Source organism: Pipistrellus kuhlii, unplaced genomic scaffold, assembly GCF_014108245.1.
Source record: "Pipistrellus kuhlii isolate mPipKuh1 unplaced genomic scaffold, mPipKuh1.p scaffold_m20_p_30, whole genome shotgun sequence".
In the NCBI taxonomy this organism is placed as follows: Eukaryota; Metazoa; Chordata; class Mammalia; order Chiroptera; family Vespertilionidae; genus Pipistrellus; species Pipistrellus kuhlii.
In genome coordinates this window covers 5691741-5716245 of record NW_023425530.1, presented here as the reverse complement: position 1 = coordinate 5716245, position 24505 = coordinate 5691741, and the positions used below count along the sequence as shown (strand labels likewise).

General features: G+C 43.7%; 2 protein-coding genes across 2 annotated transcripts in view; both read left to right on the top strand.

Moving 5' to 3' along the window:
• Positions 1–3426: 3426 nt before the first annotated feature.
• Positions 3427–20792, top strand: LOC118731268 (zinc finger protein 709). The gene is made up of 4 exons (XM_045589281.1): positions 3427–3551; positions 16862–16988; positions 17657–17717; positions 18318–20792. The coding sequence occupies exons 1-4, from the start codon at positions 3549–3551 to the stop codon at positions 19981–19983; spliced, it is 1857 nt and encodes a 618-aa protein (XP_045445237.1). The 5' UTR covers positions 3427–3548; the 3' UTR covers positions 19984–20792.
• The window catches only part of LOC123651007 (zinc finger protein 709-like), a 35375-nt gene continuing 14313 nt past the window's right edge, over positions 3444–24505 (top strand). Inside the window, exon 1 of the mRNA XM_036459741.2 lies at positions 3444–3551. Within this exon, the coding sequence (XP_036315634.1) occupies positions 3549–3551 (3 nt within the window). The 5' untranslated portion in view covers positions 3444–3548. The remainder of the gene's footprint in view (positions 3552–24505) is intronic.

Here is a 24505-nt window from a genome sequence, read left to right as displayed (position 1 = left end):
CTGATCCCGAATTTTGCGCATCAGGCCTCTAGTATTGAATTTCCAGGATGACCGCTGCTCTCCCCATACTGCCAGCATTATTGGAATAAGTGTTCATATATTATTCAACCCTGTTTGCTTATTTGGGCTCAGAGAGTGACAGGCAACCTTGGAGTGGTATAGTGTCCAGAATCATATATACAGTGGAATATTACTCAGCCATAATAAAAAAAAAATGAAATCTTACCATTTTTGACAGCATGAATGGATCTAGACGCTAGAGTAGGGGTGTCGAACTCAATCAGAGAAGGGGCCAAAATCTAAAATCCAGCCTAAGTCGTGGGCCAAATGGTTTACTGAATAGTCATAAACTGTCATTGTGATGGAAACGCAGCGGAGTGCAGTGATGACAGCGCGGTGCGGGCCACATTACAAGGCCTGGCGGGACGGATTTGGCCCACAGGCCTTGTGTTTGACACATGTGCTCTAGAGGGTATTATGGAAGTGAGACAAGCCAGACTGTGAAAGACAAATACCATTTTGTTTCACTTTTATGTGGAATCTAAAGTACAAAATAGCCCAGTGGAGTGTCTCAGTAGATTGAGCATGGTCCCATGGACCAAGAGGTCCATGGTTCCATTCCCAGTCAGGGCATGTGCCCTGGGTATAAGCTAGATTCCCAGGAGCGGGGTGTGCAGGAAGCAGCCCATCAATGGTTCTCATCATTGATGTTTCTATCTCTCCCTTTTTCTCTGAAATCAATAAAATGTATGTAATAAATAAACAAATAAATACAAAATAAACAGACAAAGTTTAAGCAGATTCAGACCCAGAGAGCAGACTGGTGGTTACCTGAAGGGAGGGGGTTGGGGGCTGGGTGAAAGAGATGGGGATTAAGATGTGCAAATTGGTACTTACAAAACAGTCACAGGCATGTGAAGTACAGCATAGGGAATATATATATTCCTTATAACTAAGATCTCATTGCCAAGGTGATGGACATTTTTTTCATACGTGATCTTTTATTTTCTGTTAAATATGTTTTGCTTCTTTGCCCATTTTTTCATATATATGTGTGTCGCTAATATGCAAATAGACCGAATGGCGGAACAACCTAACAACCAGTCTCTATGATGTGTGCTGACCACCATGGGACATGCGCGGAATATGGCAGGTGTTGGTCATGGCGGGATGGTGGGGCAGGTGAGCGGGCATGCCAGACCGAGGCGGGGCGCTGGTTGCTGTCATCCGGGCGAGCCTCTGGTGGTTACTGAAAATTCTTTACTCCATGCGCCGCAGTCCTGCCTGGCACTCGCACCTGCTGCCGGCCCCCGCTCGCACCCGCTGCTAGTGCCCAGCGCCGGACCCAATCGCTCAGCGCTGTCAGGGGGTAGGAGTGGCAGCTGCTGGCCCTGATTGCCCTTGAGGGCTTCTCCACCTCCCCCAGCTCCTGAGGGGGGGTTGATGGGGCAGCAGTGGCGGAGGGAACTGGGCTGCAGGCAGACAGGGGACCGGGGGCTGTGGTGGGAGGGGCCAGGCAGGGGCACGGAGGATGGGCCCTAACCGGTTTGGCTCAGTGGATAGAGTGTCTGCCTGAGGACCAAAGGGTCCCAGGTTCAATTCTGGTCAAGAGCATGTACCTCAGGTGTAGGCTCCTCCCCAGTCCAGATCCATGTTTCTGTCTTTTCCACTCTCTCTGAAAATCAACGGGAAAGTATTCTCACCCTAGCCGGTTTAACTCAGTGGATAGAGCGCTAGCCTGCAGCCTGAAGGGTCCCATGTTTGATTCGGTCAAGGCCACATGCCCGGGTTTCAGGCTCAATCCCCAATAGGGGGTGTGCAGAAGGCAGCCGGTGAATAATTCTCTCTCATTGATGTTTTCCATCTCTCTCTCTCCCTCTCTGATATCAATAAAAAATGTATTGGAAGGAGGGAAGGAAGGAAGGAAGGAAGGAAGGAAGGAAGGAAGGAAGGAAGGAAGGAAGGAAGGAAGGAAGAAAGGAAGGAAGGAAAGGAGGGAGGAAGGGAGGGAGGGAGGGAGGGAGGAGGGAGGGAGGAGGGAGGAAGGAAAGAATCCTCGCGTGAGGATAAAAAATTTAAAAGAAGCCAGGATGGCTTAGTGGTAGAATTCTCACCTGACATACAAGAGCCCCTGTTTTAATTTCCAGCCAAAACTCTATATTGCTTTTAGTGATCTCTTTTGACCACTGTCCTGGGAGATCACAAGAACCCAGGGTGCCGATAACAGAAACACCTGGTCAATACTGATTTTCAGTGGACGTAATGGAATATTCTTCAACCATAAAAACAAATGAAGTATTGATACATGCGGCAATAGGAATGTGCCCTGAAAAAAATGAGCCTAAGTGAGTGCAGTCAGTCATGAAGACCATATATTATATAATACCACGCATATGAAAGACCCCAATAGTAACTCTTAGATTAGTGATTGCTCAGGGGTGGGGATTGGAGAAGGAAGATGGGAAGACTGAGAGTGAGAGCTCAACTGTACAATGCAGTATATGTAAATCAAATCATCTTATTGTAATCTTTGTAACCCGAGAAAGATGTTTTCAAGCTCATCCCAAAGTTAGATGACAATTTATAAAAGTTTTGCTTATTATATCAGTCATTAAACCTTCAGGATATGAAATCCGTTGACATGCTGAAGTTTTCTAGGGTCACATAGAGAAACTGACCTAAAATAAATTCCCTTTGGTGTCAAAACATACACCTGAGAAATGCAATGAGCACATCTCACACCTTGTGGTTAGATTGAGATGAGTCCTTGTGTCCAGCGGGGTTCAAATTTCCCATCAGCGCCCAGTGGTCTGGGGTCGCTCTCTTAAGGACCAAATGAGAGGCGGTGAGAAAGGGACAGGTGGAAGGTTCAAGGCTTGCAAGAACCAAAGACCCAAATGGAGCCAGACTCTTACAGACGGCCAGACTGTCTGTGTTTCTAAACAAGGGTCACCGTTCCATGAGCGAAGTCCCAGCCTTCAGCCAAATCGTGGACCCCCTACGAGACATCAAACCATCTTTGCGCTAGGGCGGCCTGGCTTGGCCTACTCTCCTGTCTGGACTTGCTCCATCTTGAAACTGAATCACGACTTCTCCGTGCACACCTCTGACCACGCCTCCCCATGAAGCAGTGGAAAAGACAAAGGAGTGCAGCCCCGGGTCAGGAAAAAAAAAGTTCGGCTTTTAAACTTTAAAAGCAAATGTTAGGGGGGTAGGGTGAGGGTGAGGGTGGGGGTAGGGGCGGGCGTAGATCTCCAGTCTCAGACCGAAGCTAAGGTCTGCAGAACGCCGGGTCAGCCCGACGGTTGTCACTCAGGCACGCTGGGGCGTGGTCTTCAAAACCGGCCAATCAGAGGCCTCCCTGGAGCGGATGGGCGGGGCTCCGGCCGGCTCCGGCGTGGAGGTCGTCTCTCCCGTGGCAACGCGCTGGGTCGCTCCGCCGCCGCCTCACACCGTCCCGGGGGCTTGGCCGCGGCGGTGCCGCGCCGTGGTCTGTGCCGCTCCTGAGATTCGCGGGCCGGACTCGGGGAGAACCAGGAAGCCTAGAAATGGTGAGTGCGGGCCGGGCACGGAGGGGGAGAAATGGTGCTGGTAGTCGGAACCGCCGGAACCTGCCTGGCCGGCAGGCCAGCCAACCTCCCCGGGATCCGGTCCGGGTCCGCCGCCCTGATGCCCCGGCCCACGGCCCGCACCCGGCCCGCCGCCCGCACCCGGCTCCTCCGGCCCGCGGCGCGGGGGCTGGACCGCCGCCGGGCCGCGGGCGTCCTGTCTGTCCGGTCTCCGCGGGGCCCGTCGGGCCTGGAACCTCGGTTGGCAGCTCGGCGCCCGCTGCCCGCCCGGCGTCTCCGCAGACGGTGCGGCCGCGGGGAGGGTCGCGGGGAGACCGTCCTGACTCCCGCTCCCGAGTTTGTCTGGGGGAGGAGCTCTCATCTCTCCCCATCGGCCTTGGTGGTTTTTGTTTTTTTCATGAGTTTTCCAAATGTTGGGGGAGCAGGGTGTCAAATCCACGTCCCGGTCCCCCAGCCAAGCTCTTCCTGGGGCTGGCAAAAAAATAAAATAAATAAAAATAAAAATCCCTGGATTTCCAGGTCCCTTCCCTCGTTCCCAAATGCGGTTCCCCTCACCGATTCACTACGTCGTCATCCGCCGTTTGTCATCGGTGGTGCATCTGAGACAGCCCCAGTATTTTACTTTTTTAAGAAATATATTTTTTAATTGATTTTCTTATAGAGAGTTGGAAACATCGATGAGAGAGAAACATCGGTCAGCTGCCTCTTGCACACCTCCTTAGGGGATGTGCCCGCAACCAAGGTACATGCCCTTGACCGGAATGGAACCTGGGACCCTTCAGTCCGCAGGCCGACGCTCTATCCACTGAGCCACACCGGTTAGGGCAGTATTTTACTTTTTTTTTTTTTATCCGTTTTTCACATAGTCATGAGGATATGTTTTGTTGGTGGTGGTGGTCTGTATATTTTTACGTGAGAGGAAATCTGAGAATAACCACCAGGAACACGTTGTATGAAATTCCCGTTCCTCTCCCCCAGGAGCTTGGCTGGGCTCAGGCATCTTCTGGGAATCCTTTGGATGGAGGTTCTTTTGTTGTTGTTAATCCTCTGGTGAGGCTATCTTCTCCATTGATTTTTAGAGAGAGCGGAAGGGAGGGGGAACGACTGGGAGAAACGTGCACCTGAGAGGGACTCATGGATGGGCTGCCTCCCGCACCTGCCCCACCTGGGGCTGGGGGGTCGTGCCCGGCGACCCTGCAGTCCCCGGGCGGAAGCTCTGGCCCCCCAGCCAAACCGGTGAGAGCTGGGGGTTCCTTTTTGAAATCTTTTCTGGATTTGTCACCCTAATGAGATTTATTGATTTATTTGTCTTTGTTTTTCAGTGGGGATAGCATGTATTTCGTCAATAGTGCAAGAATGGCAGTGTGAAAATAGGTCTAAAGAGGCAAGCGAGTGGAGACTTTCAGAAAAAAGTTCCAGTATTCCCAATCAATTTGTAAAGAATTCTGATTTCACTATTTTTCTTCCCTTCAGCAGGTGTAGTGAGTCCCGAGGTCTCTTTACTTTTGCATGTTTTCAAGTGAAATTCCAGAGCTTGGACTTGCAGAGCAGAGGTGTTCAAGTGTGATTAATTACTTCAAAACAATGTGTTGCCATGGAAATCATAATCAACAGACAGCTTTTTTTTTTTTTTTTTTTTTTTGAATGGAACAGATACTTGGGCTTTTCTGGTTTAACTGATAAAAAGTGGGTTACAGTCTTCTTTCCCCTTTCCACGTTATTACTAAATTTGAGTGATTTTGCTGTATTGTTCAAACATTGATGTAATTTAACTATCAGGGGTAGTACCTTCAGTGGAGGTCTCCAGAGGGGAGCAGAGACTTGTGGCCTGTCGCACACTCTAAGGCCCCCTTGAGTCTGCACAAGGCCCCCCCCCCATTTGTTCTTCCTGGGGGGCCTCCCCTGCAGGTGTCCTGCCTCCTCGCACAGGGCAGGGAAGGAGCCTTTACACTGAGAGGATACAGCCCTGGAGCGCTGGGGGTGCAGGAGCACAAGGAGGGAGAGGGGGCATGAGGCTCTGAGGCTGTGGTCTCTTAAGTCTAGACATTTTTAGATCCTCTTTTAGTTTTGCAGCCACAGTATAAGTGCACCAAGGTATAATTTTTGCACATAGTCTGTGGACAGAGGGTTTATGATTTTGGGAGTTCATTTGGGTCAAAACATTGAACAATATCAGGCTGAGAGTTGCCCGATGTGAATGGAAGCCTGGGGGAGGGGAGCTCTTCTCTGCTGATTTTAGTTTGGTGGTATTCTGTGATTTTTCCCTATCTTCTCTTTTTGTTGTTGTTGTTTTTAATCCCCACCTAAGAATATTTTTTACTTTTTCTTCTTTTTTAGAGAGAGAGAGAGAGAGAGAGAGAAGGTGGAAGGGAGAAACATTGATGTGAGAGAGATGAATTGATTGGAGCTGAGACCCTTCGATGCTCTGGCCTACACTCCAACCACTGGCAACACTGGCCAGGCTTCATTTCTTTTTCTTTTTTAAAAAAATATATTTTCTTGATTTTTTACAGAGAGGAATAGAGAGTTAGAAACATCGATGAGAGAGAATCATTGATTAGCTGCCTCCTGCACCCCCCCACCGGAGATGTGCCCGCAACCAAGGTATATGCCCTTGACCGGAATCGAACCCGAGACCCTCAGCAGGCTGACGCCCTATCCACTGCATTTCTTCTTTGTGTTATGGGTCTCATTCTAGATTTTTGTTTTGTGATTAACATTATGTTTACACAAAAAAGGTTCAGAGATACAGTAGTCTTTTTTTCTTCTAATTGTATCTTATCTCCACTTATCTATGCACATTTAGTTCTTTCTCTCCCCTTTTAAATGTTTTTGTTGTCACAAATTATCCCTTTTCATGTTGTCTATTCATTCCCAAATTTCCTGGTGATAAAGCCCTTAACCCAGGCATTGCCCTGCCCAGGACTCAGGACTCAACTGTGACTTCCTGGTTCTTGGGTTGACATTCACCCACTGAGCCACACTGAGGGCCTATTGTCTTTTAAAATTATTTTTACCCCTTTAATCTCTTTATTATATTTGAGTTTAATACCCTATTCTGAACAATAGATGTTACAGTTTCCTGCTTCTGTCTCTGTTATCTTTGTCATCTTACCGTTTTATATCATTTTGTCTTTTTATTTAGGTAGAACTACATGCAGCATTTTTTGTAGTGTAGAACTACTGTCAGTAAACTCCCTCAGCTAAGTATATCTGGAAAAGCCTTTGTTTCTCCTTCATATCTAAAAGATAACTTTGCTGCATATATTATTCTGAGCTGGGGATTTCTCTCTTTCAATATTTTGAATATTTGATTCCACTCTTTCCTGGCTTGCATGGTTTCTGCTGAAAAAATTCAAGTATAATATAATGGGGTTTCCTTTCTGATTACTTCTTTTCCCTGGCTGACTTGAGAACTCTTTGTTACTAATTTTTGACAATTTTATTGTATTTTTTATTTTTAAAAATATATATTTTATTGATTTTTTTTACAGAGAGGAAGGGAAAGGGATAGAGAGCTAGAAATATCGATGAGAGAGAAACATCGATCAGCTGCCTCCTGCACAGCCCCCACTGGGGATGTGCCCGCAACCAAGGTACATACCATTGACCGGAATCAAACCTTTCAGTCCGCAGGCCGACACTCTATCCACTGAGCTAAACTGGTTTCGGCAGTTTTTGACAATTTTAATATAATGTGCCTGGTAGAATGTCTTTTTGCATTGAGATCATTAGGTATCCTGTTGGCTTCTTGGATTCAAGGGTCCAGACTATCTCTTTCTATATGTTTGGGAAGTTCTCATTGAGTTTTGAATAGTCACTCTGTTCCTTTATTCCTCTTTTTTCCTACTGGTATACCCAGTATTTTTAAATTGTTCTTTCTAATAGAATCAGATCATTCTTGTAGAAGTTTTATTTTATTTTATTTTATTTTTTTTTACTCTCAATTCTCTCTCTTATATCTGAGTCATTTCTAGATATCATCAATATTACTAATTCTTTCCTCCTTCTGGTCTGCTCTATTTCCTAAGCTCTGTAATTTATTTTTCATGTCATTTATTGAGTTCTTCACCTCCAGATTTTCAATTTGGTTCTTTTCAAATTTTTAATGAAGTACTTACTTCTTTTGTTCATTGATTTAATGCCTGAGCTCTCTGAACCAACTTTCTGAGTTTTCTTATATCTCATTGAGTTTTTCCAGAACTGCAGTCTTAAGTTCTCTGTCATTTAAGTCGTGGTGTTCTATGTCTTTAGGTTTATTTTTATTATCTTTCTGAACTACCTTGTTACGTTGGCTATTCATGATAGGTGGGTTATTTCTCTGCTTGGGATTTTAATTGAATTAAATCTATTTTTAAGTACTTGTTTATTTTTATTTTATTTGTTTATTTTAACTTTTTAGCAAGTTGGTAAATAGAGGTTTTTAAATTTTTTATTGAATTTATTGAGGTAAAATTATGTTTCAAGTGTGCAGTTCTATAATATATCGCCTGTGTATTATATTTACCACTCAAAATTAAATCTTCTATCATCATTTATCCCACTTTACCTTCTACCTGCCCCTGCCCCACACTCTTCTTTGTCTTGGGTAATCACTATACTGTTGTCTGTACCTCAGTTCTTTTTTTAAAAAAAATTTTTCTTAATCCATTCACCTTTTGCCCCCAGCCCCCTAATTCCCCGCCCTGCCCTTCTAACATCTGTCAGTTGTTCTCTGTATATGAATCTGTTTTGTTTATTTTGTTGATTAGTTTCAGCTTATAAGTGAAATCATATGGCATTTGTCTTTCTCTGGCTGGCTTATTTCACTTAGCATAGCCAGTAGGTGGTGCTGTAGTACAAGTTTTCATTTTCTCTTACCTGCACTACTTGTAACTCTGGACTAGGTGAAGTGGTGTTGCCTTAGAAGGGGAAAATACGCCGTATTGCTTGACCAGATGGGTGTCCTCTTTAGAGTCCAATTGCCTCAGTCTCAGAACACCGCCCTCTGATGGAATGTGGCAAATGATGGGGTCATGGTTCATATATTCCCAGCACCAATTTCCTGCAACCAGAAACTGCCAGCTACACTGTACTGTGTTGTGTCAGGACTCTCTCTACCATGGTGGGTAGGGCGGTGATGGCAGGACAAAGTAGGTTTGTGTGACTGTAGCTCTGTTCTTTCCCGTGGGGTCAATCACAATGAGTTTCAGGACAACTTAGACTAGAATATTGTTTCTGCCCCTTGGAGATCTGCCAAGCGAGGGTTATAATGCTGGAGGCAGGAGAGGGGCTGGTGGTGACAGGGACTCAGAAATGTGAGGGTGGGCAGATTCCCATGTCTGTGGCTTTGTTTGACTGTGATGGGGGCTGGTCCACCACTGCCACCCTTTGCATCACTTCTCTGCCCCTGATCTTGGACTTAGCCTTCACTGTGCTGGCATCCTCTGGGGCCTCAGCAAGCCCTGGACTGAGTCTGTGACTCTCCTGTCTGTAATTCCCTGCTTGCTCCCATATGCCCATCTTCAAATGTCTGAATACATGGGTCTTTCAGATGAGTTTGTGTGTTAAGCAGGGACTTCTTTGTTGAGTTAAAGCTGTCCAAGTTATAATTTCACCTGGAGGTCTTCTTATGTTACCATGATGCTAAGTGTTTTTGTTTCTGGACTCTATTCTGTTCCATTGATCTATGTGGTTGTTGTTTTGCCAGTACCATGTTGTTTTATTACTATAGCCTTATGGTATAGTTTGATATCAGATAGTGAGATATCTCCAACTTTGTTTTTTCTTTTTGATGCACTGGTAAATGTAATGAGGTTTTTGGGGGCTTTTTTAAGCTCTTGGCTTTTTTAAAAACATTTTTATTGATTTCAGAGAGGAAGGGAGAGAGCTAGAGAGATAAAAACATCAATGATGAGAGAGAATCATTGATTGGCTCCTCCTGCATGTACCCCACTGTGCGGGATCCAGGCCACAACCCAGGCTTGTGCCCTTGGCCGGAATCAAGTCAGGGAACCTTTAGTCCACAGGCCAACGCTCTATCCACTGAGCCAAACCAGCTAGAGCACATGTGTCAAACACAAGGCCCGCGGGCCAAATCCGTCTCGCCAGGCCTTGCAATGTGGCCCGCACCGCGCTGTCATCACTGCACTCCGCTGCGTTTCCATCACAATGACAGTTTATGACTGTTCAGTAAACCACTCGGCCCGCGATTTAGGCTGGATTTTAGATTTTGGCCCCTTCTCTGATTGAGTTCGACACCCCTAAAGAGCATAATGGTTTATCTTAATTTCTCTTAGTTGCCCATTATGACTTTAAATTTTCTTAATTTCTCTGAATTACACATAATGAAGTTTTTTGTGGGCTTTTTAAAAATACATTTTTATTGATTTCACCTCCCTTACTGGTCTAGATTTATATAGTACCATACTGGTTCAAATGAGTTCAAATGAGTTGAATGAAAAATGCCCTATTTCAGTCATACCCTGTTTCCTAGAAAATAAGACAGTGTCTTATATTAATTTTTTCTCCCAAAGTTGCGCTAGGTCTTATTTTCAGGGAATGTCTTATCTTTCCATGCGCTAGGTCTTATTTTCGGAGGATGTCTTATTTTCGGGGAAACACGGTAGTATCAGTGTGAATTGTAATGAGTCTGTCTTCATTTTTTTTTCTACCACAAATTTTTGTGTATTTGTGAGTTTTTTTAGAGCAACTTGAGTATCCCCACAGTTTGCACACTTTTTAAAAATATATATTTTATTGATTTTGTACAGAGATGAAGGGAGATAGAGAGCTAGAAACATCGATGAGAGAGTCATCCATCAGCCGCCTCTTGCACACCCCCTACTGGGGATATGCCCGCAACCAAGGTACATGCCCTTGACCGAATCGAACCCAGGACCTTTCAGTCCCCAAGCCGACGCTCTATCCATTGAGCCAAACCGGTCTCGGCTTTTTTTAAATCTTTACCTAAGGATATTTTTTCCATTGAATTTTAGAGAGTGATGGTGGGGTGGGGAGGAGAAAGAAACATCAATGTGAGAGAGTCATATTAACTGGTTGCTACAAACTGGGGCCAGGAATCGAACCTGCAACCGAGATGCATGCCCTTGCCTGGGAATCAAATCCAAGACCCTTTGGTCTGCGGCCAACACTCTAATCATTGAGCCAAACTGGCCAGGCAATTTTTTTTTTTACATCTTGTATGACTGGTACATTTATAACAATTGCTCAACCAGGATTGATAAAATGCACTGTTTATAAGGGCATTGATTTGTTTTATTGATAATGTGGGTTTTGGCAGATGGTTTCCTGTTTGTGTGTTTGTTTTTATTTTTGCTTTTATTCCTGAGGGTGCTGGGGGTGAGGGAGCAGGGAGCCCCATGCGCTCCACCCCACCCCCTCATCCCCTCCATGCCGATTGGCAGATGTTTAATGACATGTATCCTGTATTTCTGTATCATATCCTTTCACTTCCCAAAAAATTTCTTAAGCCCTACCTATTGTTTCATCCCTCCCTCTGACTTCAAGACCTTGACAACCAGAGATTTTTTCCCCCAGAGATTCTTATATTGCCTCATAGTTTTATCTTTCCCAGGATGCTCTATATTTAGAATTATATAGTGCATAACCTTGTCAGATTGCTTTCCTTCTCTTAGCAATAATAGATACCTACATACAGTGCTAATTATCTTAGTACTTTTAAAAAAAAATATATATATATATATATATATATATATATATTATTGATTGTTTACAGAGAGGAAGGGAGAGGGACAGAGAGTTAGAAACATCGATGAGAGAGAAACATCGATCAGCTGCCTCTTGCACACCTCTGGGGATGTGCCCACAACCAAGGTACATGCCTTTGACTGGAATTGAACCCGGGACCCTTCAGTCTGCAGGCCGACGCTCTATCCACTGAGCCAAACCAGTTTCGGCTATCTTAGTACTTTTAAGGTTTCTCCCTGTGTTTTCATGGCTTAATACCTCATTTCTTATCACTGAACAGTATTTCATTGCATGGATTTACCACTGGATGTTTGTGTCTTGAAGGACATCTCACAACTCTAATTCTTGCTCATTATGAATAAAGGGCCTAAAAACATTGACATGTAGGTTTTTGTGTAAACAAGGTTTCAACAATTAGTCAATACCAAGGTGTGTGATTGCTGGCTTTTACTACCGTTTCCTCGAAAATAAGACAGTGTCTTATATTAATTTTTTCTCCCAAAGTTGCGCTAGGTCTTATTTTTGGAGGATGTCTTATTTTCGGGGAAACACGGTATATGTAGTAATTAAAGCTGGGACAGTGAAACAGGGAAGGGTTTCGCATAGAAGAATCAATAGGAGAGAGCCTAGGCAGGGCTGCTTTGGCTCCTTAAGAAGTCAAAGAAAGGAGACCTTGGAGACAGGTTCAGGGGTTAGCGCAGGACGAGCTGCTGCTGCCCATTGTTCCCCTGGTTGTAAATCTCGTGGGGTCCCTTGGAGTTTAGGAGATGCATGCCTGCGGGGAAGAGAGGGAAGGGCAAAGTGCAGGCATGCTCCCAGGAGCGAGGGCACCATATTTAGTTTTGACAGAAAGTTCCTGTCCCCCACAACCTAGGTGTGTGTTCTGACTGGGAATCAAACCCGCAACCTTTTGGTGTTCGGGAATATGCTCCAAACCAACTGACCCACCCACTAGAGCAGGAGTTTTTTATTTTAATAAAGTGAAACTTTTGTGTGTGTGTGTGTGTGTGTCTTATCTAAAAATGTATCACAAACACAAGGTCACCTAGATTTTCTTATATGTTAAATACTAGGAATTGTTTTTACTTTTGCATTTTACATTTAGATGTATTATCTATTTTGAGTTAATTGTTGTGCCAAGTTTAAGTTCTGTATGTACATTCATTTTTTATGTGGATATCAGTTATGGTTTATTTAAAAGACTACCTTTTAAAAAACAAAATAAAAATAAATAAATAAATAAATAAATAAAAGACTTTTTTTTAAAATATATTTTATTGATTTTTCACAGAGAGGAAGAGAGAGGGATAGAGAGTTAGAAACATCGATGAGAGAGAATCATCGACCAGCTGCCTCCTGCACACCCCCCACTGGGGATGGGCCCACAACCAAGGTACATGCCCCTGACCAGAATCGAACCCGGGACCTTTCAGTCCACAGGCTGACGCTCTATCCACTGAGCCAAACAGGTCCCGGTTTACTTATATTCTTAACTCATTTGTCAAAGATCAGTTTACTGTGTGTCTATTGGGAACCAGTTGACTTGTATATTCTTCAACCTGGCTATTCCAGGCATTATCTCTGTTACTGTGTTTTCCCCCCAGATGTTTTACATGGACACTCATGTCAAATGGAAGAAAGACATTTTTGATTTTTGCTCCCCAATCTCTGTACCTTGTATATTCTTTCCTTTAAAAAAATATTTTTATTGATTCTAGAAAGGAAAGGAGAAGGAGCGAGAGATAGAAACATCAATGATTAAAGAGAATCTTCAATTGGCTGCCTCCTGCACTCCCCCTACTAGGGATTGAGCCTGCCACACAGGCATGTGCCCTGACCAGAAATTGAACCATGACCTCCTGGTTCATAGGTTGATGCTCAATTACTGAGCCACTCTAGCCAGGTATATTCTTTTCTTATTACATGGCTAGGGCTTCCAGTACAAGGTTGAGTGGGACAGTGAGAGAAAAACCTTTCCTTTCTCATCTTACTAGAAAAACATCTAGTTTTTCATCATATTAAACTAAAGGCCCAGTGCACAAAATTTGTTCGTGTGTGTGTGTGTGTGTGTGTGTGTGTGTGTCCCTCAGCCCAGCCTGCACCCTCTCCAATCTGGGATCCCTCTCAAAATCCAGGACTGCTGGCTCCTAACCACTCACCTGCTTGCCTGCCTGATTGCCACTAACTACTTCTGCCTGTCATCCTGATCACCCCCTAACTACTCCCCTTGCCGGTCTAATTAATGCCTAACTGCTTTCCTGCTGGTCCTCCCCTGCCAACCTGTTCATCCCCAACTGCTCTCCCCTGCAGAGCTGGTCACCCCCAACTGCCTTCCTCTGCCACCCGGTCGCCCCTAACTGCCCTCACCTGCAAGCCTGATCACTGTCAACTGCCCTCCCATGTTGACTATCTTGTGGCGGCCATCTTGTGTGTTGGAGTGATGGTCAATTTGCATAGTTCCTCTTTATTAAATGGATAGAGTATAATCCTATCTAATAAAGAGGGACTATGCAAATTGACCATCACTCCATCACAAAGATGCTGGTGCCCATAGCCACAAAATGGCAGTGCCCAGTCCTCTCAGCGCCTCTGGAGTCACCCAGTCCCGGGTGAGAGCTGGCCATGTGAGTGGCCTGGCGGAATGCTTGCTTCATCGCTGTGGCAGCGAGGTAAGTATTCCACCCCAGCCACAGAGGGCCTCTGGGCAATGGGCACAGAACAGCTGGAGTGAACGTTTGCCTCATCTCCCTGGCAATGAGGCAAGCATTCCAGGCCATGAAGGGTCTCTGGGCAGGCTGGGTGCGGAGCGGCGGGAGGGGAGAATGCTTGCGTTGTCACCCTGGCAATGAAGCTAGCATTCTGGCATGGCTGCAGAGGGTCTCTAAGCAGGCTGGGCTCAGAGCGGCTGGGCATAAAGTTAGCTTCATCATCGCCACCACGGAGACTCTGACAACAGAGAGGAGGAAGTCCCACCCCACAGAATTAGCCAGAATCAGCCGTTGGTCAGTTAGCTCTCAGCAGCCTGATAGCCAGGACTTTCATTCACCTGCATCTCAGATGTGACAGCAGGGAGGTGGGGCTGTGTCTAAAGAGCAACTATTTCTCTCTGCAATGTTGAAGAGAGTGGTTTGATTTTTACTTCAATCCTCTGATAGATCTAAGAAAAGGTGTTCATTACAAGTGTTTGGTTTTTTTTTTTTTGTTTTTTTTTTGCTTTTTCTACGAGGTCAGTAGTGATGGCTTGTAAGTTCCTTAAATGTCCAAAACAAACTGGAATTCTCTGACTCCAGTTGATGATTGACAGATGACAGCTTTCCAGTCTCATCCCTCCTCGTTTCCCTTTGACTCACAACTACACTAAGTGACAAGAGTTCCTTGGTGCTCCTTTCTTTAAAGGTGACAGGAGATTTGGTCCTCTAAGGTCCTGCTCTCGTGTGTGAACTATAACCCATCCACTAACCTTAATTTTACAAATGGTCCAGGATCTATATTTGCTTTCTTACACCATCTCAAGAATAATAGAGAAGCCTGCCTTGCTTTTTCCATAGGCCTCAATTATGGGAGTACATTCTTTGCAACATGTGGTGTAATCAGCTATGGGATTTGAAATGTGCTCAGGATTTGAGACATTTTGCTGCCTTACTCCACGTGGGAGCTTGGGAATTAGAGAACTTGGGAGTGTACCCTCTAGGGTGGCTGGTCAGGAAACACTTTCTTCTGCAATTTAAAAATGGAGATTATATGACCCAGCAAGTGTGGCTCAGTGGTTTAGCGTCAACCCATGAGCCAGGAGGTCATAGTTCAATTCCCGGTCATGGCTCATGACTCTCTCTCTCTTTCTCTCTGTCTGTCTGTCTGTCTGTCTCTCTTTCTCTCTCTCTTTCATCAATAAAAAAATAATATATATATTTATTTTTTTAATGGAGATTATATGTTCTTTTGAAGGAAAGCACTGCTGAGTCCTGCGATGTTTGTTATGCTCATGGGCAAATTTGCAATCAAACCTTTGTGTATTTCACTGAACGCAGTTACAGTTGGCATTGGCAACTCTCGGTCTTCCTCAGGGTCAAGAGGGTTCAGGACTGCCATAAAGAGCTCTTCTGGGACATTTGTTACTGTATGTACCCATGTCTGCCATAAATGGTCCCCATGCAGCCCTGAGGCACACTAGTACAGGGAATTTGTGGTCTGAGTTAGGTCCTTTACCTGGTGTCTGAACTCTGACTTCCAGTTATCTTTATAGCCCATCACACTGGATGGAGAGAGAAAGGCAGAGGCAAAAGCAGTACTTTTTCACAAAAATATTTTGATTTTGTGAGCTGTGCCCTGACACTTCTAAAGGCCCAGGATACTTTAGGGATGATAATGGCCAGCTGTACCTTATTAAAAGTCAGATTTCCACTGGTCTCTTAGACCAGTGTTTCCCAACCTTCTCTCATGATGAGAATCACCTGGTGGAGTTGTTAAAACACAGATTCCCGAATCCCAACTAAGAAGTGCTAAACTAGAATTTTTGAGAACATATAGGTAAAATTGCATACCTAACTTAGTGCTCTGTATATAAAATCTGTCTTAGAGCACTAGTTAAGTATACAATTTTACCTATATGTTCCCAAAAATTCTAGTTTAGCACTTCTTAGTTGGGATCCGGGAATCTGTGTTTTAACAACTCCACCAGGTGATTCTCATCATGAGAGAAGGTTGGGAAACACTGTCTTAGACTTCTCATGTTCGGTGATGAGAAAAGGGTTCCTGTTCTCCCCCACCCCCCATTAAAATTGTATGCATATCTGACCTTCTGCCTCTTGGAGGGCTCTAAGTGATTATAATAATAGAGGAGATGAAGAGTTTTTCTCACAAGGTATTGATGGTCTTAAAATGATAATTTTGTTTGATTTGTATAGAATTTCTTTTTTTTTCCCCCTTTGCAATGCCATCTTTCTTATTCCCATCTCTCTCTCTCTTTTTTTTTTTATTTTATGCCTGAGGAGTTTATTTATTTTATTTTATTTATTTATTTATTTTATTTATTTTATTTTATTTTTTTAATATATTTTATTGATTTTGTACAGAGAGGAAGGGAGAAAGATAGTCAGAAACATCGATGAGAGAGAGTCATCGATCAGCTGCCTCTTGCACACCCCCTACTGGGGATATGCCCGCAGCCAAGGTACATGCCCTTGACCCGAATCAAACCCGGGACCTTTCAGTCCCCAAGCCGACGCTCTATCCATTGAGCCAAACCTGTCCTGGCTGATTTGTATAGAATTTCTGTCAACATGCTCTGAAATAAGATGTAATGTGATCACAGTAAAAATGTGTAAATAATTTCCATGTGTACATCATGCTGTTAAATTTATAAGGAAGTATATTCATGTTAACCAATGTCATTCCAATAAATTTAATAAAAATTTATAAGAGGAAGTGGGTTATGGACAGAGAGTAAGTTTCTGTTGATCAAATCATGGCATAAGTGTTTAGAAATTATAAAATCATACATAAGCTTTCCTATAAATGGAATATATATGTCATGTGCAGTCAATCTCATGCATCCTACTGTAAACCTACTTGGGATGTTTTAGGATTCTGTGGCCATTGAGGATGTGGCTGTGAACTTCACACTGGAGGAGTGGGCTTTACTGGATACTCCACAGAAGAAACTGTATAGAGATGTCATGAAGGAAACCTTCAGGAACCTGGACTCAATAGGTAAGAATGAGGGGACTCATCAGTTATCACTAGAGAACAAATACTTTTTCACCATCTTTTTCCCAAGGTGCAGATTATGGAAAGGAGGACATTGGTTAAGAAACTAGGCATAGGCCGAAACCGGTTTGGCTCAGTGATAGAGCATCGGCCTGTGGACTGAAAGGTCCCAGGTTCGATTCTGGTCAAGGGCATGTACCTTGGTTGCGGTCACATCCCTGTGGGGGGGTGCAAGAGGCAGCTGGTCAATGTTTCTCTCTCATCCACGTTTCTGGCTCTCTACCTCTCTCCCTTCCTCTCTGTAAAAAAAAAATCAATAAAATATATATATTTTTAAAAATGCCAAAACCGGTTTGGCTCAGTGGATAGAGCGTCGGTCTGCAGACTGAAAGGCCCCAGGTTCGATTCCAGTCAAGGGCATGTACATTGGTTGCAGGCACATCCCCAGTAGGGGGTGTGCAAGAGGCAGCTGGTCGGTGTTACTCTCTCATCAATGTTTCTAGCTCTCTATCCCTCTCCCTTCCTCTCTGTGGAAAATCAATAAAATTATATTTAAAAAAAGAAAAGAAAAGAAACTAGGCATAGTCACAGCTAATAATGAAATTAGAATCTAACAATTTTTTTATAATTTATTAATATTTTGGAATCATTTTTCTGGGTTTATATTTTAGGCCAAAACTGGGAAGATCATTACATTGAAGATCTGTACAAAAGCCAGGGGAGAAAACTAAGGTGAGTCACATTCACAATAGAAAGTAGTGTCTCGCTGAAACTGGTTTGGCTCAGTGGATAGAGCGTCAGCCTGCGAATTCAAGGGTCCTGGATTCGATTCCGGTCAAGGGCATGTACCTTGGTTGCAGGCACATCCCCAGTGGGGGGTGTGCAGGGGGCAACTGATCGATGTTCCTCTCTCATCGATGTTTCTAACTTTCTATCCTTCTCCCTTCCTCTCTGTAAAAAATCAATAAAATATTTTTTAAAAACCTGATAAAGTAGTGTCTCATGTGAGAATCCTAGTGTTATGAATTTTTAAAAGAAGGAAACAAAATAAACAATTTTTCAAATTTAGTTATTCTTAATTTTAACCAGAAATACTTTATTTATATGTGACATAAATACTCAGTGTTTACAAAATAGTTTACTTGGAAACTGTATTAATAAGTCCTATTTATTACTGTTTTGGTGAAGTCCTCCTGAAGAACATTCACTATATCCAACTTCAGAGAATTCAGACAAGGCAGGAAATTTACACATTTCATATAAATCCTAATAAATAGTTTGAAAAATACCATTTTAAAAAATCATTAATAATGTGCTTCTAATTTTTTTCAGAAGTCAAATGGTAGAAAGTCTCTATGAAGGTAAAGAGGGCAGTCAACATGGAGAAAATTTCAACCTTACCCCAAATCTCAGTCTGAACAAGAAAACTACTGGAGTGAAGCCACCTAAGTGTAGCATATGTGGAAAAGTCTTCATGCATTATTTTTCTCTTAATATGCATATCCGAGGTCACACTGGACACAAACAAGATGAGTATCTGAAATGTAGAGAGAGGCCATATAAATGTAAGGTGTGTGGGAAAGCTTATATTTCTTCAAGTTTATTTCAAATACATCAAAGGAAGCACACTGAAGAGAAAACCTATACGTGTAAGGAATGTGGGAAAGCCTTCCGTTTCCTCACATCCTTTCAAATTCATGAAAGGGTTCACACAGGAGAAAAACAATACGAATGTGAGGAATGTGGAAAACCCTTCATGTGGCTCACAAGCTTTCGAAGACACATGGCCATGCACACCGGATATGGACCTTATAAATGCAAACAGTGTGGAATGGTCTTTCGATATCATCAGGCTTTTCAGACCCATGAAAGAACTCACACAGGAGATAAAGCCTATGAATGTGAGCAGTGTGATAAAGCTTTTAATTCTCAACGAGGTTTCCAAATACATCAAAGCTACCACAAAGGGAAGCACCCCTATGTATGTGAACAATGTGGAAAAGTCTTTAGATACCATCATACTCTTCAAGCACATGAAAAGATTCACGCAGGAGAGAAACTCTACGAATGTAAGCAGTGTGGTAAAGTTTTCAATTCTCATCGAGGTTTCCAAGTACATGAAAGATATCACAAAGGAGAGAAACCCTATGAATGTAAGAAATGTGGTAAAGCTTTCAGTTCTCACCAAGGTTTTGAAATACATGTAAGAAATCACAAGGGGGAGAAACCCTATGAGTGTAAGGAATGCGGTAAAAGTTTTAGTTGTTACCGAGGTTTCCAATTACATGAAAGAAATCACAATGGAGAGAAACCCTATAAATGTGAATGTGGTAAAGCTTTTGTTTATTACTATGCCTTACAATTACACAAATCAACTCATACTGCAGAGAAATCCTATGAATGCAAGGAATGTGGGAAAGTCCTCAGCAATCACAAATGCTTAAAGAGACACGAGAAACTGCACACAGGAGAGAAACCCTATAAATGTAAGCAATGTGGGAAAGCCTTCATGCATCTGTCAGGATTCCGGACACACATGAAAATGCACGCTGGAAATAGACCTTATCAGTGTAAGGAATGTGGGAAGGCTTTCATTTACCCATCAGGTGTCAGAGCACACATGATGCAAGTACATGTTGGAAATAGACCTTATCAATGTAAGGAATGCGGGTTAGCATTTTATTTTCCCAGTACATTACGTAGGCATGAAATGACTCACACTGGAGAGAAACCCTGTGAGTGTAAACAATGTGGTAAAACCTTCAGAGATCACAGTTATTTAAAAATACACGAAAGAAGTCACACTGGAGAAAAACCCTATAAATGTAAGCATTGTGGTAAAGCTTTTATTTCTCAGCTAGGTTTCCAAGTACATGAAAGAAGTCACACTGGAGAGAAACCATATGAATGTGAAGAATGTGGGAAATGCTTCGGTTATCCCAGTTCCTTCCGGAGGCATAAAAAGACTCACAGTAAAAGTCCTGTTGAATGTAAATAGCATAGGAAAGACTTCATTTGATCTACATGCTTACATGTCGGGTGGGGGTAGATATCAATATGAGTAACATGAAAAGCTCCATGGAAATTAATCCATGTGTAATGAAACAGCTATTATAAACTAGAGGCCTGGTGCACAGAGTTGTGTACCGGTGGGGTCCCTTGGCCTGGCCTACGGGGATCAGGCCAAAACCAGGTATCTGACATCCCCTGAGGGGACCCAGATTGCGAGAGGGCAGTTCTCAGGTGACATACACTGGAATTAAGCTTCCTTTTCTGATTCCAGGTGAGTCACTGGAGAACCGTAGCTGCCAAGTCAGTGCGACTCAGCAGCTCCTGTGTTGAACGTCTGTCTCCTGTTGGTCAGTGCTTATCATAGCTGCTGGTCTAAAGGTCAGAGAGTCCCTTAGGCATTTATATAGAAAGATATAAGTATATTGGGTTTATCAAGCCTCCTTAAAGTACATTGTTGAACTATGAATTTCTAATTTTTTAAGCTGAATATTCAGATAATTGTGGCTATCTAATAAGAAGGGGATATGCTAATTGACCATCACACCCTCACAAAGATGGTGCCCATAGCCAATGAGAGAATATGCTAATTTACTGCCACACCCTCAAAGATGGCGTTACCCAGTCCTCTGAGCCCCGTCAGGGCGGCATGTGTGTGGCAGGGCTGGGCCCATCCACAGGCGGGTCAGACTGTTCCGCATGCCTTCCTCCAGAGTCCCCCAGTCCCCTCAGCCTCCCAGCCTCTCAAGGCATAAGCAAGCCTTGGATGTCTGCTGCCCAGCCAATGCCCAAGGTGTAGGCAAGCCTCAGATGCCAGCTGCCCAGCTGCCCAGGGCTGGCCCAAGATGCAGGCAAATCTTGGATGGTGGCTGCCCAGGGCCACCTGAGGTGCTGCCAGCAATGGCAGCAGCAGGGGTATGATGGCATCTGCACCTTCCCCTGATCACCAGGTTGCCTCCGGCCCCTGAGGGCTCCTGGACTGAAAGGGAGCAGGCTGGGCTGAGGGTCTCCCCCTCCAGTGCATGGATTTTTATGCACCAGGCCTCTAGTAATATATGAATTTATAGGTAGTGCTTCCCCCCACCTTTAAATCAGTTAATATTTCCATTTTGAAACCTGTTGGATTCATAGGTGAAGTATATTTTTAAAGTATTTTTAAAATTATCTTCAGAGAGGAAGAGAGAGAGAGATAGGGACATCAATGACCAATCATTGATCGGCTGCCTCATTGAGCCCACAACCCGGGCATGTGCCCTTGACCATAATCAAACCTGGGACCATTCAGTCCACAGGCCAACACGCTATCCTCATCAAGGTTTCCAAGTGCATAAAAGATATCACAAAGCCAAATTGGCTAGGGTTGAAGAGTATTTTTAATATGCAGTTGGGTTTAATTTTTTCATAATGTAATTGTTGTGTGATAAGGGAATATTGAAAAATGAAAGTTTGGTTTTTGTTGGGATTTTCCTACTGGTTTTGTGACAGTTCCTGGATATCCTTAGTCATTATATATATTCCACATTTCTAAATGAGAAACCTCCTTTTGGGGTACAGGGAGTATAGGAGTCTTTTCATGTTCCACATTAATAAACCATTGGAATGCATTTTGTGTTAAGCATATGGTAGTTTCATGTGAATTATTGTTATTGTGTGGATTTCTCCTTGGCAACACCAGGGTGTTGGGAGCTAAAAGGATGTCAGAGTCAGTGGCAGAATGATTCCCCTTAGTCACAGCTGTCACTTTTATCAGACCTGCTTTCTTAATTATTCCCACAATACTTAAAAATTGATTTAAATAAGAAAACAAATGACTTCAGAATTTGTTGAAATAAGTCCCTCCATTAGTGTCTTTCTCTCCACACCCCTTAACTATAGAGGCATCCAAGAGTCTCCAGGTCTATGGTGGACATCAGTTCCCCAGGGCATTCTCATTCAAGAGACTGTTTTCCTCAGCCCAGGCGGTATACAGTTAGAGCAGCCATTGCTGGCAACTGATGAAATCCTTTTGTAATGGAGGCCCTCCCAGGCCTTGAGTTAAAGCCTGCAGTCTGCTTCTCCTTTTGCCTTAGGTCATGAATGCAGGACCCTTGAGCTTTCTAGCTATAGTTCTCATTGAAGAGGTACTAGTGCTTATAGCACAGAGCTGGAAATGCTGCCCCTGGTATATCTCACCTAGAAGAGGAAGTGTGTTTCCTTAACATGGATGCAGTCTGTTTTGAAGAAGGTAACTTCTAGACATACTGGCCACTTTGGGAATCTCTTGGGAGCACATGAGATTCATATGCTTTATAGACAGTGTGTCCCCACCACACCTGGTGGGGTCCACTGCAGAGATGCGGCATTTTGTCCTTAGATTGGACAGGCCATCCCTGATTAAAGACGGGACACAAGCAGCAGATCTGTTAAATACCAGACAGTCATGTTAGCATTAGAGAACATCAGACTTGCTTCCTTAATTATTCCTACAATACTTAAAAATTGATTTACTTTGATTGTGAAAACAATGACTAGAATTTGTTGAAATAAGTCACTCCCTTAGTGTCTTTCAGACACAGAACTCATCTACACATTTTTTGGCATTAGCCAATATCTAGCTGGCTCGTCTTGCCAATAGCAGTGACTCCTTATCCAATGTCATCCCTTTGGCATAATGAACCTGGAATATCTTGCTTTACAGTAACCAGGTCAAATAATGGGTGGAAGCCTCAGCACTCTAAGCAAAGATCACAATAGAACTAGACTCATTATTACATATGATGAGGTCATTTTTAAATGGGATTACAGTTCCATAAGCTGCTTTGCAGCCTGTACCAACCCCTCATCCAGAAAGGACCTCAGACCTTCTCATCTCAATCTGGCTTGGGTGTCCCTCCTGTTCAGGACAAGGGAGTCCCTCTATCTGGAAACTGAGTCTGGAATTTCCAGCGCACACATGGTCCCGCTTTCGGAAAGAGCAACAGGAAGACACTGCATGGTTTTTATAGCATCTAGGTTAACTCACCTTTGAAATGCCAGAAGTGGGGTGTTAACCCTCAAAAGAGCACATAATATTGTTAACTCTCTTTAATTCAATCCCTGCCTTTCTTCAATCTTCCTTACATCCCCTTCTTAATTTCAAATGTGTTTAAAAAAAAAAAAAAAAAAAAAAAAAAAAAAAAAAGCCTGTAAAACTGTTACTCTCAGGAACATTTGAGATCTTGTTCCATGGCTATGTCATCATTTTGACTCAAATTTACTCATAAAAATCCTCCCTGGGTTTGGACATTTCTTAGGTTGGTACAGCATCACGTTGCAGGTGTTAAACTGTGTTTCCCTTTTTCTTTCCATGGGTGTTGTGGTTTGTTTCTCAGGGCTATTCATTACTTTTGGGTGATTTCAAATAAAATCCTAGGGCTTAGACTTGCAACACGTGTTTAAGTATAATCAGTTGTTTACAGAACCATTTCTCAGCATGGAAATAATAATGAATTACCATTATTTTCTGAAAGCAGTAGGTAGTTGAGGGTTTTCTTGAGTTAGCAAAATACCTTATAATTATTTTCCCTCCTTTACACATAAATACTGGGTTTAATTAAGTGCTTTTGCCAAATGGTTCAAACACTGGGTGTATGTGGTGCTTAAAACATAGATGGTGGTTCAGAGAGCTCCACTGGGAAGCAGAGCCTCAAGTCAGTGACACGAAGCTAAGATCCCTGCTACCACCACATGCACACAGATATCCACACACCTGGAGCCTGCAAAGGGAAGTACTTAAAGGCCCAGTTATGCCAAAACCGGTTTGGCTCAGTGGATAGAGCGTCGGTCTACGGACTGAAAAGTCCCAGGTGTGATTCCGGTCAAGGGCATGTACATTGGTTGCGGGCCCATCCCCGGTAGGGAGTGTGCAGGAGGCAATTGGTCAATGTTTCTCTCTCATCGATGTTTCTATCTCTCTCCCTTTCTCTCTGTGGAAAATCAATAAAATATATTTTAAAAATAAAAAAGGCCCAGTTATTCTTCCAGAAGCACCCACCCTGCTCTCTCCAAAGACCTCTATTATGCAGTTGTAAGCCTGTCCCTGCCTCCCCTCTGGGCCACACCTCTGAAGGTAAAGGTAACAAGGTAACAACTTGTCCCCACATGACCACCAATATGCATTTGTCTCTTGCTTTAACTTGCTCACCTCTTCCGCTGCCTGCTGCCTGTGCTGTGGCTGCTGGACTCTGGGGGCTGGTGCTGTGAGCTGTGCCGCCCCGTGTGGCATTGCTGAGCTGGTCACGCCTCAGTTCTATGTGCAGCCGACCAGAGTGGGCAGTTTTGAGATATTCTAGACATTTGGGAGCAGGAGTGTAGGGTTGAGATCCTCCCTAACGTGGTCCTGGGTTGTTGCCTTTGCTGGGATTCATCTGTGTGTTAGAGGGAAGCTGTGATAGAGGCTGGGTTGGCCCCAACATGCCCTGGAGTCAGGGGTCAAGGGAAAGACTACACCCTGTGAGAGAGGTGGGTCCATCTCATGGTCACTCCTGAAACAT

What these genes read in the sequence shown, in the direction of transcription:
- LOC118731268 (XM_045589281.1), top strand. An exon ending in CAGGAACCTGGACTCAATAG is followed by an intron (nt 16,989 to 17,656) that starts GTAAGAATGAGG and finishes TTTATATTTTAG; the next exon opens with GCCAAAACTGGGAAGATCAT. An exon ending in AGCCAGGGGAGAAAACTAAG is followed by an intron (nt 17,718 to 18,317) that starts GTGAGTCACATT and finishes AATTTTTTTCAG; the next exon opens with AAGTCAAATGGTAGAAAGTC.